General features: G+C 41.1%; 1 protein-coding gene across 3 annotated transcripts in view; it reads right to left on the bottom strand.

The window, feature by feature from the left end:
• LOC120943775 (1-phosphatidylinositol 3-phosphate 5-kinase-like) overlaps positions 1 to 20,012 on the bottom strand; it is a 139,020-nt gene that overhangs the window by 50,226 nt on the left and 68,782 nt on the right. For all 3 annotated transcript variants that reach the window (XM_040357320.1, XM_040357321.1, XM_040357319.1), the window contains 5 exons: positions 12,998 to 13,060; positions 9,513 to 9,642; positions 3,123 to 3,300; positions 476 to 550; positions 287 to 394 (listed from right to left, as the gene is read on the bottom strand). In XM_040357320.1, coding sequence (XP_040213254.1) covers positions 287 to 394; positions 476 to 550; positions 3,123 to 3,300; positions 9,513 to 9,642; positions 12,998 to 13,060 — 554 coding nt within the window. The remainder of the gene's footprint in view (positions 1 to 286; positions 395 to 475; positions 551 to 3,122; positions 3,301 to 9,512; positions 9,643 to 12,997; positions 13,061 to 20,012) is intronic.

Consider the following 20,012-nt stretch of genomic DNA (forward strand, 5'->3'; position numbering starts at 1 on the left):
CCCCCAGCCAGAACGGCTCGGATGATGGGTGCAAGCTTACTGAGGAGAAACAGGAAGTGAGAAATTCAGACAAAAGAAAAAAAAAAAAACATTTAGAAGGGAAATCTAAGGAAAAGGTTGGTGAACCAACAATGCACAAGCTTAAAAAGGAACCCATTTAGAAAATAAAAAACAAAACCTTTAAACTCCTTTAATGTCTAAAACTTTAGACCTATAGGAGGTGTGAACGACCATAGGAACAACATTTACAAACTAGGAAATGCAAGAAAAAAAAGTTGCAACTAACCTGAACAACAATTGGATCGATGCAGGTAAATTTTGTTTCTTCTCTATATAAATATTCAATGGAGCATTTCAGAAGTAAGATTTTTGGACTTTTAATACAGGCATTCATCTATAACAAAAACACAACAGTCAGCACTAGTTATGTTCTAGTGCAGAATTATGTTACCAACAAAAAAAATAATCTTATTACCTTTTTATGTGCAATATTTTTGGTGCAAACAAATCCATTTACCACCACGGAATCGGACTTCTTTCCCCCTGGAATCTACAAGCAAAACAATATACACAGCAATATAAATCACAAATAATTTAGCAACAAGCAATATAATTTGAAATTGGATGTATATACAGCACAATAAAATGCACTGGTGTTATTTAATCTATGAAGGACTAGGAGGTTTACTACATTATGAATACATACAAAAGACAAATCTGTCTCTAGGGCTGGTGTTCATTTTCTATTCCACCAAAGTTTTTCTAATTAAAGCACACATTTTACGCTCACTGTGGTAAATGCAGTCTGTGGAGAGATAAGTTTCAAGAATAATAAACCCCCCCCCCCCCCCTCATTAAAAGCAGAGCTCTAGTCAAAAACTAGATCGATAAATATAGTCCATTAAAAAATAAAATAAAAAACAAAAGCTTTTTTGCTGCAATATTTAGCTTCAATCCAAAGATTCTCTGCAGTGTTTTCTCTCGGCCTATTGATGTTCCCTGTCTACATGGCTAGCTTAACTTAACTCCATTCCTCTGAGCCCAGGTTGATCTGTGCCTGGCCCATCCTTTCACTGAACAGCAAAAAGAAAAGTAGAACAATGGTGAGCGCATCACTTTTTTTCGTCCTCCTCCTACCAGCATGCTCTTCTTCAGCACATGAACGGATTGGCTCCTTGTAGTGCATATTCAGCTCATTCACATCTTACATGATTACAGAGCTGCATTAAAACTGACCCTCACCCCAAAAGTATCATATTGGGGCCCTGCCTCCTCAGTCACAAATGAATGTCAATTTTAAGAAAAAAAAATTCTACACCACAAAGCAGCACTTCCATATCTCTCGCCTATACAAGAATGACATTTGTGTTCCCCCTGATGTCTGCATGTGTACAGAAAGGGCCACAGGGCTTTGGGTCTCATTAACTCCTGCAACACATCTGCGTACATGTGGGTTTCCCCAGCTCATGCACAAAGATGGCTAATATAGATGGTTTAAAACCGGTCATTACACATGGGTGGGAACTCTTGCGAATACCTGAAGACCCATTGCTTCCAGAATTTCCACACTTCTACCTACCATCCATGAAGGTGGTGTGGACTATCCATCCAACATACTACAAATCGTCTTAATATATTTGCCCGAAAATGCATATTTTTTTTCCTCAAGTCACAAAGCAAATGTTTTGCGCTTTAAACCAAAACTTAGCACACCATTTTTTTACACTTGCAAATCTTCAGTAATTACTAGATCTATGTTCCACTTTGTACCGACGTGGTGTTTGGAATACTGTGGACACGGAGACATGAGGTGAGCGTGTGCGCCATAGAATAATCTCCGCCAGTGTTTCACATGGGGGGTATAATAGGATGAGTTGTCGTGCCGTTTGGCCATACCCATGAATAAGTCTGAATGACGAAACATGTCAGTGGTGTGGCTAAACGGCAACCATCTGTAAGCATTTCACACTGGACACCAGATCAGAGAATAACGATTCGCGCTAGAGGAGCGGGTTAGAGTGATACCTAAGGCGTACACCTCAGGTCCGCCGTGACCACACTATATACTACTACAGACGTTTTCTCCAAGAGCCGTTTGCTGTGATTTTATTTGCTGGCTTTGTAGTGATGTGATGTCAGTGTAATGGTTGAAGTTTTTCACATAGCGTTTTATTAGGCTAGTTTTACAATATTACACTATTTGGAGCACTTTTTATTCACATGTGAAGAGATCCTTTTTACATGCTTGCGGCTGGATAACGGAGATCAGCTAACCCTATCTGTGTGGTTTAAAGCGATTTTTGTCAAGCGGTGTCGTGGAAGATCAGAAAAGTTTACACTGGATCAACTCTTTTTCGAATTAATTTCATTATGCTTATGAACTTTTTATTGAATGTAGTATTTCACCTGTCACAGGGTGATATCGTTACACTGATATTATTAATAGCGATACTTTAAATTGTACCGCGTATGAAGTGGTCTTTATTTTTAGGTTTATCTTTGCACTTTATTGGAGTTCCATACACATGAGTGTAATTTAGCGCCACTTATTTTTGTTCACTATTGAGTTTGGATAGAGGTAAAAAAATACAATCACATTTCTACATCATTAAAGTGGCAGCAGGTTAGTCAGGTGTTTTTCCTTAAGGCACAGTGGTGGTAGTTCAAGTGTGGGCGTATGAGACTTGCTGACCATCAGCCATAAATTACTAGCTTTTCAGGTGCAGTAGAGTCTCAGCACATAACACAGCTACACCAAAAAGATTTTGTTATGCTCGCAGCAGCCAGATGCTCTTATATTGCACTGAAAAGGAAAAAAAAAAAAAAAATAGGAGCAGCGACTATTCATAACACTCACTTTAGGAGTAAAGAAGAAATCTAACTGGTTACTATATGTAACCATACCAGTTGATATAAATCCAGACACCCTCACTTTAAAAAATAGCGTTAAAGCTAAACAAATACTAAAAGGCTATGAAATTCCCAGGATGGCACTTTATCCAGTATAATATCAAGAACAAAAAACGTAAACCAAAAATATTTAAAATTTTTATTTAATTTAAAATATAGTATTTACACTTTCCCTCAAGGCTTTTTTATATATAAAATGTATAAACACTAACTTTTTTGATGTGGACATATTGGCGGATATCCATGTCATCGTCATTCTTGACATCAGGTCGGACAGTCTGAACCACTTGACAAACCAGTGGCACTATGATGTCACGCCAGGAAAGAGCAAGTGATTCATTATATAGAAGCTGCTGTAATAGGGACATCATGTGGCTGTGATTGGCAGACCTACGGAACATGAAACACAACTTAATTTATTGTCTACATCACAATTTCATTACTAGGGAAGGCTGATATTACCAAGCTTGAGCCACTGCACCTTTGAGACATGGGATGATTACACAGAATGCTTTGCAAACTCCTAGCTGCAGCAAAAAATGCATAACACATCTAAGGAAGCATCCAGAGGTCACACGTGTCAGCAAGTCTCTAAATTCCTCAATAGGCATACTAAATGCAAGTTCATGGTGATGGCTACTGGAATAGTGAGAGAGGCTTAGAAGTGGCAGACTCATTTAAAAATAGATATATTATGAGATAAAAGTAGGCTGCCCATGTTAACCACTACTAAAAAGTACTTTTTGCCTTTCCCTTAACCAAACTATCCACCTGCAATATAGTAAAAATTATTTCTGCGCCAGCAAGTGTGAACAGAGAGCTAAAAAGTGGAACTGCTGCAAGTACTGAAAGAAGGGTCAGACCATACCCATAAACAATATGATAAATTAGGGGTTGTTGCTGCGCCATTCCCAATGGATACAGTGCCAATAGGCTAGAATACAAAATAAGTTTAAGAGTGGGCTGCCAACATAAAAGCTCATATATAGACGTGCATATATGCTAATCTAATAAATATGAACTAAAAAACGATAATTAAGAGAATATAAAAGTGCAACGTGTATAAATATTATAAGTGTGCACTGGGTGCAACCATACCAAGTAAAGTGCAACTTTAGCAAATAAACTGTGCAAATAAGCAAAAATAAGTGCAAAATCCACAATGCAGGGTGCAAAATATGCAAAAATTACTAAACTTCTTGTGCAAAGTGCAAATAATCTGTGTAAACAAACTACGATCAGAGCAAATGCCAACTGTAATAATGACAAGTCCAAAAGTGCAAATGCACTCAGGTTGTGAACAGGCAACAGTTTCTCTGTGCAATTAAAGGCTTATACTTGAGTCAACTTTTTATGCCTAATCTCCCGGACTTTGGGGACCTGGTACCGGCCGGCCATAGGTCCCCTGGACCCAACTCTTCCTCTACAAGTGTGCAAAGTTTGTTGTCCAGGGGACCCATGGCCAGAGAGCACCGATTTTTCAAAGTCAGGCACCCCTTCCATAGACTCCCATGTTAAATGGCAATTTCTCTGGTAACTTGGGGGACCTGGTTACGGCCGGCCCCTGGACCTTGGAGGAGAACTGTGGCTACAAGTGTGCAAAGTCTGCTGTTTGGGTTCCGGGCATCCCTTCTATATACTCCCATGTTAAACGCAAGTCTAGTCATGATACAGTGAGGCATGCAGATGGACACCCTAGGCCAGTGATGGCGAACCTTGGCACCCCAGATGTTTTGGAACTACATTTCCCATGATTCTCTAGTACACTGCAAAGTGCATGAGCATCATGGGAAATGTAGTTCCAAAACATCTGGGATGCCAAGGTTCGCCATCACTGCCCTAGGCTTATACTCGAGTCAATACGTTTTCCCTTTTTTTGTGGTAAAATTAGGTGCCTCGCTTATATTCGGGTGGGCTTATACTCGAGTATATACGGTACTTGGTCTTTGTATCTCAGTAGCAAGGAGAGTGCAAATAAGAAGGGGGATTCCAGATAGTGCAGTACGTTTAAAAAAAAAAAAAAAAAAAAAAAAAAAATGTATTCATAAAACAGTTTAACCACTTAAGACCCAGACTATTACGCAGGTAAAGGACCTGGCCAGTTTTTGCGATTCGACACTGCGTCGCTTTAACTGACAATTGCGCGGTCGTGCGATGTGGCTCCCAAACAAAATTGCCGTCCTTTTTTTCCCACAAATAGAGCTTTCTTTTGGTGGTATTTGATCACCTCTGTTTTTTTTGCGCTATAAACAAAAATAGAGCGACAATTTAAAAAAAAAAAATATATATATATATATATATATATATATATATATATATATATATATATATATATATATATATATATATATAATTCTTTTTTTACTTTTTGCTATAATAAATGCCCACAAAAAAAGATCTAAAAAACTTTTTTTCTCAGTTTAGGCCGATACGTATTCTTGTACATATTTTTGGTAAAAAATAAAAATCGCAATAAGCGTTTAACGATTCGTTTGCGCAAAAATGTATAGCGTTTACAAAATAGGGGATAGTTTTGACATTTTTATTAATATTTTATTTTTTTACTACTAATGGCGGTGATCAGCGATTTTTTTTGTGACTGCGGCATTATGGCAGACACATCGGACAATGTTGACACATTTTTGGGACCATTGTCATTTTCACAGCAAAAATTGCTATAAAAATGCATTGTTTACTGTGAAAATGACAATTGCAGTTTAGGAGTTAACCACTAGGGGGCGCTGTAGGGGTTATGGGTGACCTCATATGTGATTCTAACTGTAGGGGGCGGGGCTGGACGCATGACATCACTGATCGCCTTTCCCTATATCAGGGAACAGACGATCAGTGACATTGCCACTGTGAAGAACGGGGAAGGTGTGTTTACACACACACACACCTCTCCCCGTTCTTCAGCTCCTGTGACCGATTGCGGGACACCGGCGGCGATCAGGTCAGCGGGTTCCGCAGCGTCGGACCGGTTTACGGGCGCGCGCCCGCGACCCATGGCTGGGCACTTAAAGGGGACGTACAGGTACGTGCCTGTGCCCAGCCGTGCCATTCTGCCGACGTAAATGTGCAGGAGGCGGTTAAGGGTACTCGCATAAAACAAACAATGTACTTATCTCCTACGACCAGCAAGCTCATCTGCTAATGTCAATTGGAGTGCCTTTCAGTCCCGACGAAAAGGCAGATAAACTGTTTTACGAATAAAATTACGAATGGTTTTAAAAAACGTACTGCACTGGAATCCCCCCTTCTCATTTGCACTCTCCTTGCCGCTACTGAGAGACAAAGACCAAGTATAAAAACCTATTGGTCCAGGAGCCTAAGGGAAGAACTGTAACTCCAGGCTTACTTTATATGTGGTTGTCTCATTACCGCAAGATAAGAGGCCACCTACACTTAAAGGGGTTGTAAAGACAAAAATATTTTCCTCTTAAATTAAAGTCTAACAGTAGCTGATAAAGTAAAAAGTAATGTTTTGCATTATAACTAGTTTGATACCTGTTGAAATCGAGCTGATTTATTCACCTCCGTCACTCCTGAATCATTATTCTCACTGACTTCCTGGTTTGCAGTGCGCATTCATTCTTGCTACATCACGGCCTAATAGGAACTACAGTTCCCATTAGGCTTAGCCTCCATGCCTGTGAGGGATAAGAGAGCATCTTCATGCAGGGCTGTAGTCATAGGGAGGGGGTGAGCACATTCTGCTTTCCACCATGCAAAACGGCTCAGGTGCTGGTGGAAAGCAAGAAGAGGAGAGACAGGAAATGGCATTTTCAAACCTGGATTACTGTATTTTGGAGGTCAAAAGGAAAAACGAGGTAAGTGATATTTAAATGCTCTAGCTTACAGCAATCAATTGATCTAATAAAAAACGAACCTTTAGTGTTCCTTTAAGTGTATTGTTGCACAAAGACGCGATCCATATGTCTCCAGCACTTTGTACCACCTGCACACTGGAATGCTTTAATTGCACAGAGAAATAGATTGATCTACTGTTGCCTGTTCACAACCCAATTGCATTTGCACTTGTTTGGACTGTATATATCATTATTACAGTTGGCATTTGCTCTGATCGTAGTTTGTTTACATGGGTTATTTACACTTTGCACAAGAAGTTTATTATTTTTTGCATATTTTGCACACTGCATTGTGGATTTTGCACTTATTTCTGCTTATTTGCACTATACACCTGCAATAGTTGTTGTGACACTAGAAAAAATATGCGGTTAGTGAAACAAGAGTGTAGTCAAAAACACTTGAGGGCAACACCTGTGGGTTGGTCAGTGATCCAGAAACCCAGCAGCCATGAAAAAAAGTACCGTATTTATCGTCGTATAACACACCCTAACTTTAAGAGGGAAGTTTAAGGATTTTTTTTTTTTATAAAACTTTGTATAACACGCAGGCACTGTTTACCCTCTATTTTCAGGGTAAAAAAGTGAGTGTTATATGCCAATAAATACAGTATTTCAGAAAGTATCTAATTTATAAAAATATATACAGTAATCCTTGCCTAGGTCCTAGAAATGTAGCAAAGCAGCCTGAGCCTACACTATATCATGATACAGGCTATACAAATAAAATACAAAGAGGAGATTTACTAAAACTGGAGCACTCAGGCCAATTAGCTTCTAAGCCCAGCTTGTTCAGTTAAGCTTTCACAATAAAACCTTGAACAAAGAAAAAAAAATGCTGCGCTGTATATTGTAATACAAAGTGACTTAGGCTAGGTTTCCACTATTGTGACCTGAAAGTCGTGCAATTTGCCATGACTTTCATGCGACTGGAAAGAATGCCTGTGTATTCTTGGAGGTCTATGGACCTCAAGTCGCATCAAAGAGAGAGAAAGTAGTGCAGGGACTACTTTGAAGTCGCACAGATGTGAACGGTACTCATTGGAAATCATGTGGAACGACTGGTCATGCATCTTTACAGTCCCAAGTCGCACTAGTGGAAACCGAGCCTTCTACCAATAACAAATGAATATGTCACACTATATGGATTCACTCACATGCATCAATAAAACATTTCGACATACATGTAATGAAAATAGGTGGAAAACGCCAACTCAAAAGTTCATAAGTAGATTTGTCATTAAACAAGAAAGTCCAAATGAGTTTATCGTTTCCCCCCCATTTGCATTACATGTATGTGGAAATGTTATATTGATGCATGTTAGTGAATCCATATATTGTGACATTGATTTATGTTGTTAGTAGAAGTAATTTTGTATTACAATTTACAGCGCAGCACTTTTTTCATTATTACACAATGTTTTGTCAAGTTGTTGTGTGTGTAGCAGTTTCAATTTAGCGGTTAATAGCGAGGTACGATATTCAAATTCATGGAATAAAACCTGGAAGACAACTGGTTTCTATGCAGAGCTTTGCCAGATTTTGCACGATCCAGTTTTAGTAAAATCTCCCTCAAAGTGTGGCATTATAAAACATGTGCAATAATTCATTTGAGTGCAGCAAAAAGTACACACTTCTGGATGCGTGTATGCGTGTGTGTGTGTGTGTGCGTGTGTGTGTGTGTTGCGTTTCCAGTGCATTTCCCCCCTCTTTTTTTTCACATTTGCTCTTAATGCGTTTTCCAGCACGTTTTGTATTTTTAAACCTGCAATTTGATGCCTTTTTGCATGCAGTTCATGCATTTTGCGGGCACCCCCCCTTTAACCACTTCCGGACCGCCCGCCGTCAATATGCGCCAGTTCTTTGACATTAAATATTGTTATGGCATCATAAAGCTGCCATATCCCCCAGTATTTTTTTCAATAGCAGGCGGTCTGCTATAAGCTAAAAAGTTATTGGCGGCGGGCGGGACACCCCCCACCAGCCGTGTCCCGTTCGGATCCGCCAGTCTCTGCAAAGATGATTCAATTCTATCCCCTGATAGGCAGGTCGAGTGAGGGAATGATGGCCCCCACTCGACTATGCCGTTGGAGGATGGGAGAGACGTGAAAACATCACTTCTGCTCTGTGGCCTTTTAAGTGTAAATATGACATCTGAGATCTTCTTGACCCCAGATCTCACATTAAAGAGTTTCTGTCATGCTTTTTTTTCTATTACAAAGGATTCCTTGTAATAGGAAAAAAAGTGATCTAACTTTTTTTTCTTCTAGGGCAGTGTAAAAATATATATATTTTTTTTAAAGTGCCCCGTCCCTCCAAGCTTGCGCACCCACATATGAAAACTGTGTTTAAACCACACGTGAGGTATCGCCACGATCGTTAGAATAATTCTAGCACTAGACCTCCTTTAACTCAAAACTGGTAACCTGTAGAAATTTTTAAACGTGGTCTATGGAGATTTTAAAGTGCCAACGTTTGTCGCCATTCCATGAGCGGGCGCTATTTTGAAGCATGACACGTTGGGTATCAATCTACTCAGTGTATAATCCTCTTTCACAATTATATAATAAAATTATATATAAAAATTGGGCCTTTTTTCTTTTGTGTATTTTACTCGTATGGATTATTGTACAATTGTTTTTTTAGCACCACACTTTGTATTTCAGAAAGTAGCCAGTCAGAAACAGAAGCTTCCCACATCAGGTTTTTAAAACATCACAATGACAAAATTCTTACAGTAGTCTCTCCATTGCCTGTTTTTCACCATTTTCTTCTCTTAGTTGATCCAGGGTGTTATGGTGCCACCCCAAAGGCGTAAAGGGCAGATCTTTAGATTTCTCTTCTACTCGTCGATTGAATAGAGACTCTATAGGGAAATAGCCCAAGTAATACAATTTTGACACATTAGAAGGAACTTGGAGCATAAAAGAAGAGATATACTGTAGGAAGCATTAAAATGTAAGCTTTGAAATGGATACAGGTGGCTCAATCTTCATGCTCGGTACCTCACTTTTATATCCAAGTTTAGTAATGCAAAGTACATTGTCTCCCCTTATTCAGAAACCTGCTGACTGATGAAGTCCCCTTATTTACCTGTTGTGATGCAGGAGATACATTTCCAAACGTACCCAATGCAGGCTCCCTGCTTCCCCTCTCATATAGAAAGGTTGATTTAGCAAAATGCCAATACTAAAATAAAATCACCAACCTATTTGGAAAATTTTAATCTGATTAGGGATGAGTGAGAGGCCCTAGTTAACATGTGAGGAGCTCTATGTGCTGTGGCTGCAGTTTGCTGTATTAGGCTAGGTTCATACTGATACGACACGACAGGCATACAACTTTCATTCTACTTTGCTCTGCGACATCAGTCCTACATTCATCCGACTTCAATGAACAGGATACTACTTTGATCCGACTTTGCGATAGTCTGACTTGTTTTTTGACCAATCAAAACAATCCCAGTGTCAGATAAATTCCTTTTACTTCTGATGTAATCACAATGTCGGATGTCATAAGTTGGATGGTTGGCACAAGTATCCTACTTTGATCCGACTTCAATAATATTCAATGGGCTGAAGTAGGATCAAAGTCGGACCAAAGCAGTGCAGGAACTTTTTTCAAAGTCGGACCGACTTGTGTCGGACCAGTTAAGACGGCTCTCATAGGAAAACATTGATTTTTCATACGTCATGCGACATGAGCTCCTAATGTTGTAGTGTTTGTCGGACCAGTGTGAACCCAGCCTCAGACTGGTTTTACACAGGCTGTACAATCAGGTCCACCTGTGAGTTTCAGGCGGATCTTATCAGACCATCCATAGCTCTAGGGAACAGCAGATGTCAGCGAACAGACGTTTGCCGGCATCCGATCCGGTCCACCAAAAACAGCTGATCAGATGACAGTGGGATGGAGACAGACAGGTGGTTCATTTCCATCTGACAGCCCCATAGAGAACAGCTGGGCTGTGTCTGCTCTGCATAGCGGAATGGACATGGACCTGTTATGCGCCTGTTCAGCGGTGAGATCCTCTGCTAAAAAGGCAGATACGGAGAACGCCCGTGTGAAACCAGCCTAACAATAATATGACATTTTTACTACACTTTCTTTGCAGCTCATGGATGATTGGATTCACTTATAACTCGGCACTGCCATTTAACGATCCGCAGGTTGGCCATCAACACTAGTACAGTCAAAGACAGAAATATCATTAGAAACCATTTGAAAAAACAAATCTGGGGTAAAAAAAATAATCAATAAGCTTTAATTATACGTGGCCAGCTTTAGAAACTTCAACATTTTTCAATGCACAATAAGGGCAAAATCAGGAACTCTGTGGGGTCTGTTTTTTTTTTTTTGCTTTTAAAATTAGCTAACCGAAAGCTAAAAAAAAAAAAAAAAAAAAAAATACAGTAATCTTCTGAACCTCTACATTGTTATGCTCTTATTTCTTATTGTACTGCAAAAATAATCAGTCTAAACAAAGCCAATTCAATTTTTTTTTTTTGGTGTGCAGTTATAGGGCAATTCACTTGGTATTAGTTCTCTGCCTTCCTCTAAAATGAACAAGATTCACAGACTACCATTACTTACTGGAGAGATGCTCCCAACTAAAAATGAGCTTGGGTGTGTTAAGATCCTAGCCCAAACTCATGTAAGAGAGCCCGCCAGGAAGCGATCACCTGTAGTGTGCCAATTTAGACTAAGGCATTCCCAGTCCCACAGCCGCACGTATACACACCCTTGTATACATGCAGATGCAGGCGGATGAATGGCTTGATGCCTACGATTGGCACATACAGGTTACTACTTCCTAGAGGGCTCCCTCCATTCACAAAAGGCACAGCTAGACTATATAAATTACAGACACCAATGTATTATAGCCAATAAAAAACATCCATGCAGGGTAATTTTGACAACAAATTTTGATTTTGTATTACTCATAGTCTTGACTTAAAAAAAAAAAAAAAAAATAAATAAAAAAAAAAAAAAAAAAAAAATCGCATTTTAGTTGTATTTTAGTCATCTGAATTGTTTGACACCATTTTAATCGACTAAAATAGTGTCAAAGTGTTACTAAACAGTAAAATCAGTCTGTATATGCAGTAAAGCATGCGAAACCGAAGGGGTTAATCCTGCACATTGTGTAAAAAGACTGTCCTCTCTGATCCTCCCCTTCTACCACAGTCCAAAACATCTGACAGTACAAAGCCTTGGGGGCACACTGCACATGCTTTGTGAATTGCTAGAGTTTTTTTTTGGTAGAGCGCATGTGATTAGCACTGTTCAGACATAGGGTCAGGAGTCATGCAGCCTTATAGGACAGTCAGAGGAGAATGAAAACTCCTCCTACAAGCTTTAACCAGTGCTCAGTCGGGCACTGATAAAAGTCACAAGACGGGAAGATCTCACACTCTCAGCGCAACAAACAAAAAATACTCTGAGCTGTGGAGATTGTGGAATCCGTTTATCATCTCTGAAGGTGGTCTAGCCTTTCTTGGACCATGATTAATGGGCAGCTATGACATGAATGGCTGCATAATTTACAGACATCCAACTCCGACCCAGGACTTCCACCACACTCCTCTCTTCTTTCATTTAACTTTTCTTCTTTGCTTTCTCTTGACATTTTGAAAATAGAAAAAATGGTATAGGCAGTACCAGGACCTACTGCAAGTGGTCTGTCCCTTGGATGATACACCACATAGATTATCTCTATATCAACTGTACATTGACCTTCTGACTTCTGCTGTTCCAATTTAAGTAATATAAGTGTAATTGGTTACAAATTGTTGATATAATAAGCTGGACATGCCTTTTGTGGTTTAAATAAAAAATAAATAAATAAAAAGTCAAAGACTGCTTTATACTGCTGATAAGAAAAGGAATTTAGTAGTTTATTTTTAATAGAATAATAGCATATAAAATGTTCTGTGTACTATGGGAGACCAAATATCATGAATGCAGGCTCCTGGGTTTAGTAACACTAATTTTCAGGGTCATGGTTCAAGTAGGTTAAAAAAATTAAAAGCCACGTTATTTTGCAAGAAGCAAATTACAGTTTGTCACAACATCACAAAATAATTAAAATGAACATGTTCTAGTCTAGCTTTAAATTTGTAGTTAGTGCTCATGGTCAAATGGCTGCAAAAAATCAGGACAGGTTATTAAACAAAAAGAATAGTTAAGAAAGAAGCAATTCCTAAGTGTTTTTGAGTTACCTTTGATGAAAGCATCACTAATTGAAATGATCTGCTGGCCTCCATCTTCAGACTGAAGAAACTCTAAAAAGAGAAGAATGACGACAGAACAAAATAAAAATTACTCTACAGTTTCCCTCTATGTGATGTGCAGAGCACACCCTGTATTACTCAGACCGCATAAAACAGATGCCTCAAATTACTTCTCGCCTACCACAAACAGAATGTGCATGTCACCGCACTGTTCACTAAAGAGACGCACTGTACTCTAGCTTCCAGGGCCACAGTGGTTTGGTTCTATTTGTATGGCTTTACCATGGCAATCATGTCTGGAATTTTTTTATATATTAGAAAAAATTAAAAATAAAACTGGAAGAAAATTGTATTTTTTATGAAAGCTTAAGCAGAACCTGGAGCTGTTCCATAAAACTAAACAGAGTTTTGATTTTAACGCTTACATTTTCTTAAATTTTTGACTGCCAATAACCCATAAATAAACCTGACGACTCGATTTTTTTTTTTTAATAAACGTGTTTCAGGGTCTGCTCACACGATCGTTCGCTGCAATAAGGCACATGCTGCAATGAGCTTTGTGTGCTGAAATACATTGCGTTACTGAAGTCCATTCATTTTCGAATAAGCTCCAAGGCAGCAGAAATCACTCCTGCTCTATATGGGCTCAGGTCTAAATTTGTCCTAGTATGTGTAAGTATAAATGGGAGTTAGGGACCTTAGAGATTGTAAGCTCCATAAGGGCAGGAACTGATGTGGATGTACAATACATATGTAAAGTGCTGCATAAATTGCTAGCGCTATAGAAGTACCTGTAATTAATAAAAAATAAATCAATGAAATCCTAATAGCATTCCCATCAACCTTCATAGACACTTGAATGAAAAAGCGTGAGTAGGGCGCCCACGTGCATTTAAATGCTCGTTAGGCATCGCTGTAAGTGTCACAAAGAGAGTGACAATTCTAGAGCCATCATTCCTGGTTAACTCTAAAAACTGATACGTAGAAGCTACCTATAGACAATTTGGGGCATTTTTTTTTACTTGTTTTGTCCCCCCCCCCCCCCCCCCCCATGTCACAGACGTGTTTGTTATCCATTTGATCAAACATAATCCCATCTTTTTTTATTTCACCAAACAGATATATATCTGCGCTAACATGGAAGGTAAATGTAACGAATATAGCTTGCAGAAGGAGAGATATATCCATCTAAAATGAATTCACACCGATAATGCAATATACATGTGAAGGTGTTTTACCAGACAGTTGGGAATTTGAGTTTGTGTGCACAAATTGTTTGTTTTTTTCTGAACAGAGAAACTTTGACTTGGCTGTAAATTCCATGTCCTGGACTACAGTGTAGGACCCTGGGTTACAGTCTTGTACCTTCAGGTGACTGGACACTTGCAAAGCTTTCGAGGACATGCCCCCTGGGCACCTCCCTTATAAGCCTACCCTATCCTGTGCAAGTCCTGAGTTTTGTAGCAAGCAATGCAAAGTAATCAAGGAACCAAAAGGGAGGTGGCAGGAACTGTACTCCAATGCAAGGCAAAGTTCATCTGATCTTAAAAGCCAAGTTCATCTTTTGAGAAAAAACAGAAATGCACAAACATTTGCAGGAAAAAAGATGTGCACATATTTTTTTCCCCACACAGGAGCCTGCAAAGTATTGCACCCGTGTTAGGTGGATCAGGGGTGCAATCCCAGGATCCTGCAGACAAGCCCTGCAACTTTTAGCCCATACTTACAATACTTGAATGACTAAGCGCTTATCAGTGCCTTGGCAGTCCATTGAGAATTACAAGGCATCAGCCGTTAAAGTAGCCGATGGTTCTTGATCGCTGTGAATTAATTGTGAACGGAGCACAGCACAACCGAGCCAAGAATTTGCGCCCGGTCTCAAGTGGGGTGGGAGGTTGAGAGAATTAGGGATGGGGGGGGGCATAAAGTTTTATCTGCAAAAGACTGGATGTCCACCTAGAAGAACTTTTTTTTTAAAAAGTTATGAATAGCTGGCCTCACAAAACTGAGCTACAGAGGCCTGGTGCCAGATTGCCAAGATCCTGAAGGCAGGACAAATAGGAAAGTTGTCCTCCTGATCAAAGCTGTTGCTTTGAAGTAAACCATGTCCAGGCAATGCAGATAAATGTTTTTTGAGAGCTTTCAAACAGGGCATTAGGATAGAAGGACAATGGCCCAGATTCAAGAAGCACTTGCGCCCGCGCAACCATAGTTGCGCGGCGCAAGTGCTTACTTGCTCCGGTGTAACGAGTGCTCCTGATTCAGGAACCTCGTTACACCGAATGCAGCCTAGGATGTGACAAACATAAGCCTCCTTATGCCTTCACATCCCAGGCTGCATTCTTGCGTTGGCCGCTAGGGGGCGCGGCCTTTCTGATCGGCGTGTAGTATGCAAATTGCATACTACCACCGATTCACAAAAGTTGCGCGGGCCCTGCGTACGCAAGGTACGGAGTTTCCGTACGGCGCCTTTAGCATAAGGTTGCTCCTGCTAATAGCAGGCGCAGCCAATGCTAAAGTATAGCTGCGCCTCCCGCTCGCGACGTTCAAATTTCACGTCGTTTACGTAAGTGAACCGTGAATGGCGCTGGACGCCATTCACGTTCACTTACAAGCAAATGACGTCCTTGCGACGTCATTTGCCGCAATGCACGTCGGGAAAGTTTCCCGACGGAGCATGCGCTGTTCGCTCGGCGCGGGAGCGCGCCTAATTTAAATGATTCCCGCCCCCAGCGGGATCATTTACATTAGGCAGCCTTGCGCCCGGCTGCTTAGCATATTGCCCGCGCAATTTACGGAGCAACTGCTCCGTGAATCGCGGGCAAAGCGCAATATTTGCGTGGGCGCAGAGAAAAAAATTTGCTCTTTGCCCACGCAAATATTGCGCGATTCTACTTGAATCTGGGCCAATGTTTTCACTGAGGTGGAAGACTTATACCACCTAGGAAAAAACATCTTGTTTTGTGAAGAATGACCAACGGCTCCTTACAAGAGAGGCTCATGAGCCACACATCTGAAAATGCCTCTTCGCAAGAGCCATCTACTTTGAGGTTGTGACGATCTGGATGCAGTGCTTCTATTTTTTGGTATTGGAATTCAGTGAGGGAGACGATTGAACAGCTGACTGAGGGATCCAAAGATAAAATAAACTAGTTAAGGCTAAGCCAAGAGGGATTTCTTTACAAGGGAGAAGAGGTCCATCACCTCAAGACCCTAGCAAAAAAGCTTTGCCAGTGTTCAATAACCTGATGGTGAGAGTCTATAAACCAGACTGAATATTTTGCTTGTGTCCTGTAGACTGAAAGATTAAGATATATATTTATGCAGCATACAGATCTTATACAAATAATGTGCAATATAAAAAAAAAAAAAATTGCAACTGCAAAAAGTAAAATTTTACAGAGCCTCTTTCAGAAAATATAAAGTTGTTTTGGGGTTTCAAGAAGTAACTTTTCAAGAAAAATTCTAAAATTAGTGTGCGAAAAAAACTGCTCTGGGTGAAAAGTGTTATATCTTTTTAAAGTTTAAATTCATGTTGCTAACAAATGATTGTTTTGACTGGTTGAGAGTCGCACATCCTGTTTTGAGAATCTGGACTCAAACTTGGCGACACTTTTGTTTTTAGCTTTTTTTGTTCCCACACTGATGTGGTGAGTTGCTGTCTTCCATTCCAGACACTAAATATTTGTGTGTGTGTGTGTGTGTGTGTGTGTGTGTGTCACTAAAAGCACAGTGACCAGAAGAGGGGGAAATCTCCCAATCTGTACAATCATCTAGGGGGCCCGGGGCTCCCCAAGGAGTAGTTTGCATAGATTTCCCCACTTCCTTTTTGGCTATGGAACAGGAAGTGAAATCTCCACACTGGGACACAAATGGTCAAAAACAAAAATCTAACAGGGGTTATAACCCTCCCTTGCTCTATCCAAAAAAGTTTTTCCTATAGTTCTACATTAATGACAGGGTATTTTTCTGACTGGCACGTTAACATTATCAATTTGGCCATCAGATCAGGCGATTAATTCACTGAGCAGTGATTGGGGTTTGAAAAAACACAAAAGACACCTTAACAAATGGTCGTAAGAAAAGTCTATCAGGCTTCACAATTTTCAGTTTCCCCACTGTTCATCTATACAGTATATGTGAAAAGGGAGCTCTGGTTCCTAGGTTTGGTCTGTCTTCTGCTTAGAAATATATGCCAGAAAGGGTCTCAATATTTTACTGACACAGCACGATGTTGCACCTTGCCGTTCCTCCTCTCATCTTTCTGCAGGTCTATCAGACAGAATATGTCTAACACACACAGACTTTATACAGTTTTAAAAAGTGAACATGCGAGTCAATCCCAAACTTTGCTAACTAGACTCAGGTATCCTAGCCCAATCAATTTATCTTGCGTATGCCGAGGGTTTCCAAAAACCCTGACATTCTATTGGGCAATTATGAATCCTCATCTTTAGAGTCAATAACTGCCATTTCCTCCACCTCACACCATCTTATTGGCTGCTAAATATGGTGCATGACATCAATGTGCATGGTAAGAACATTGATGGAGAAAACAGCAGTTTCTATACTAGATGATTTAAATGAGTTATGAAAAGTGAAACTCAACCAATCAGAAATTAGCTTTCCTAGATCAAAAACAGGAATGTACTTGGCTGTTCTTAGTTACAATTGATTCTCGTTTTAATAATTACATCAAGTGTCACAGGTTGATATCACAGGACACTCACGATGAACCTAATCAGCAGTCAGGCAACTGGAGGCTGCCAATTGATGAACCTGGGGCCACCTTACAGGTAGGGTTGTCCCGATACCACTTTTTTAGGACTGAGTACGAGTACCGATACTTTTTTTCAAGTACTCGCCGATACCGAATACCGATACTTTTTTTTAAGTTTTATTTTGACAGTGGCAGTAATATGCAGTACTGACGCTTGGACTGTCAGTTATTTTTTACAATTCATTTTTTTTAATATTCTTTACTAATATATATATATATATATATATATATATATATATATATATATATATATATATATATATATATATATATATATATATATATATATATATATATATATATATATATACACACACACACACACACACACACACACACACAATGCTTTCTTTGGGGGGGGGGGGGGGCGGTGTCAGTTTTTTTTTTTATTTAACTTTATTATTTTTACAATTATTTTTTTTGTTTTTAGCAGCTCTGTTGGGGGGGCTTTGGTGAGATATTGGGGGTCTTAACAGACCCCTAATATCTCCTATTTGAGACAGAGAAAGGGACTAAGGACACAGATTCCCCAGTCCCTTTCTCTGCAGGCTCAACTGCGCTGTAAATGAATGTAAAGGAGACAGCGGCTTCTCTACATCCATAAACTGAGACATCGTTACAGTTATGATGCTCAGTTATGAATGGACAGTCAGTGATCACTGACTGTTCATTCAGAAAAGGGCTCCTTCCTCTGCTCTCCATCCTGACAGATCGAGGACAGAGGGGGGGGGGGGAGCACGGCGGGGGACCGGAGCGATACACAGAGGGGAGTGGAGGACGGCGGGGACCAGAACGGTACACAGAGAGGAGCGGAGGACCGGAGAAGAGCATGGAGGGGGACCGATGCGGAGCACGGCGGGGGAAACACTAGCAGAACACGGCGGGGGACACGAGCGGAGCATGGAGGGGTACTGATGCACAGCACTGCTGGGTACAGGAATAGATCATGGACGGGGACCGGAGCGGTACACGGCGGGGGACACACAGACAGAGGCATCTAACACAATACAGAACCCCCCCCCCCCTCATATACAGAACACCCCCCCCACAATACAGAACCCCCCCTATACAGAACACCCCCCTCATATACAGAACCCCCCCTATACTAACACCCCCCCACAATACAGAACCCCCCCTCATATACAGAACCCCCCTATACTAACACCCCCCCCACACAATACAGAACCCCCCCCCCCCCATACAGAACACCCTCCCCCCACAATACAGAACATCCCCTCATATACAGAACACCCCCCCCCCTTACAATAGTGCAGAGTGACTGACACCCCCTTGTCTTCAGACTCAGCGCGCCCCACAGAGCAGAGCACTTGTACGGAGGAGGAGGTGGGAGGCAGCGCCGCAGCTTCACACTCGGCTGTGTGACTGTCAGACAGAGACAGTCACAGCTGAGCCGATAGTATCAGAGGAGCCGCGGCGCTGCGCTGCCATGGAGAAGGGGATCATTGCGGCGGGTCCCGGGTGGCGGGTATAACTCGGGTACGGCTCGCAAACACCCCCCCCCCCCCCCTGAATAGCCCAGCCTGTGTTTTACCTAGTCTGCCATGCCGTGCCATCAATCATGCTGTCACCGCGGCCGCGCCATGCTTTAGTCACGGAGGGGGGGTGTCGGCCTGACGCCCCCTGCTTAGTCCGCCGTTGCACACAGAAGCTGTACACACTACACAGCGGGGAACATTACAGCTTTGAATAGCTGTAATGATTCGCTTCGCGCTGCGTTTAGACACTCCCCCTTGCTCCGGATTGGACAGTTCACCCGAGCAAGGGGGAGTGTCTATATGCGGCGGGGCGGGAAAGACTACAGCTATTCAAATGAATGCTGTAATGTTCCCCGCCCGTATTAACCAAGCGGGGATGCGGCGGGATGCGTCGTAGCGGCGGCGGGGAAGTATTCTATTCTGGTATCAGGGGTATTTGCGGGAGTACGAGTACTCCCGCAAATACTCGGAATCGGTCCCGATACCGATACTAGTATCGGTATCGGGACAACCCTACTTACAGGGTAACATGAGCTCACAGGTATCTTTTACGAACATGAAACCCCAAAAATGGTAGCAAGAAACCATTCGATCTTCACTTAGACATTTGGCCTTTACTTTGACATTAGGGCTTTGGAAAAGCACAAAGGCGTTAGAGCTTGTTAACACCAATGCAACTCTCTATGCCTTTCATAGCGAATTAAAAAACACATGACAGCTAAAGCCT

Source organism: Rana temporaria, chromosome 6, assembly GCF_905171775.1.
Source record: "Rana temporaria chromosome 6, aRanTem1.1, whole genome shotgun sequence".
Classification (NCBI taxonomy): Eukaryota; Metazoa; Chordata; class Amphibia; order Anura; family Ranidae; genus Rana; species Rana temporaria.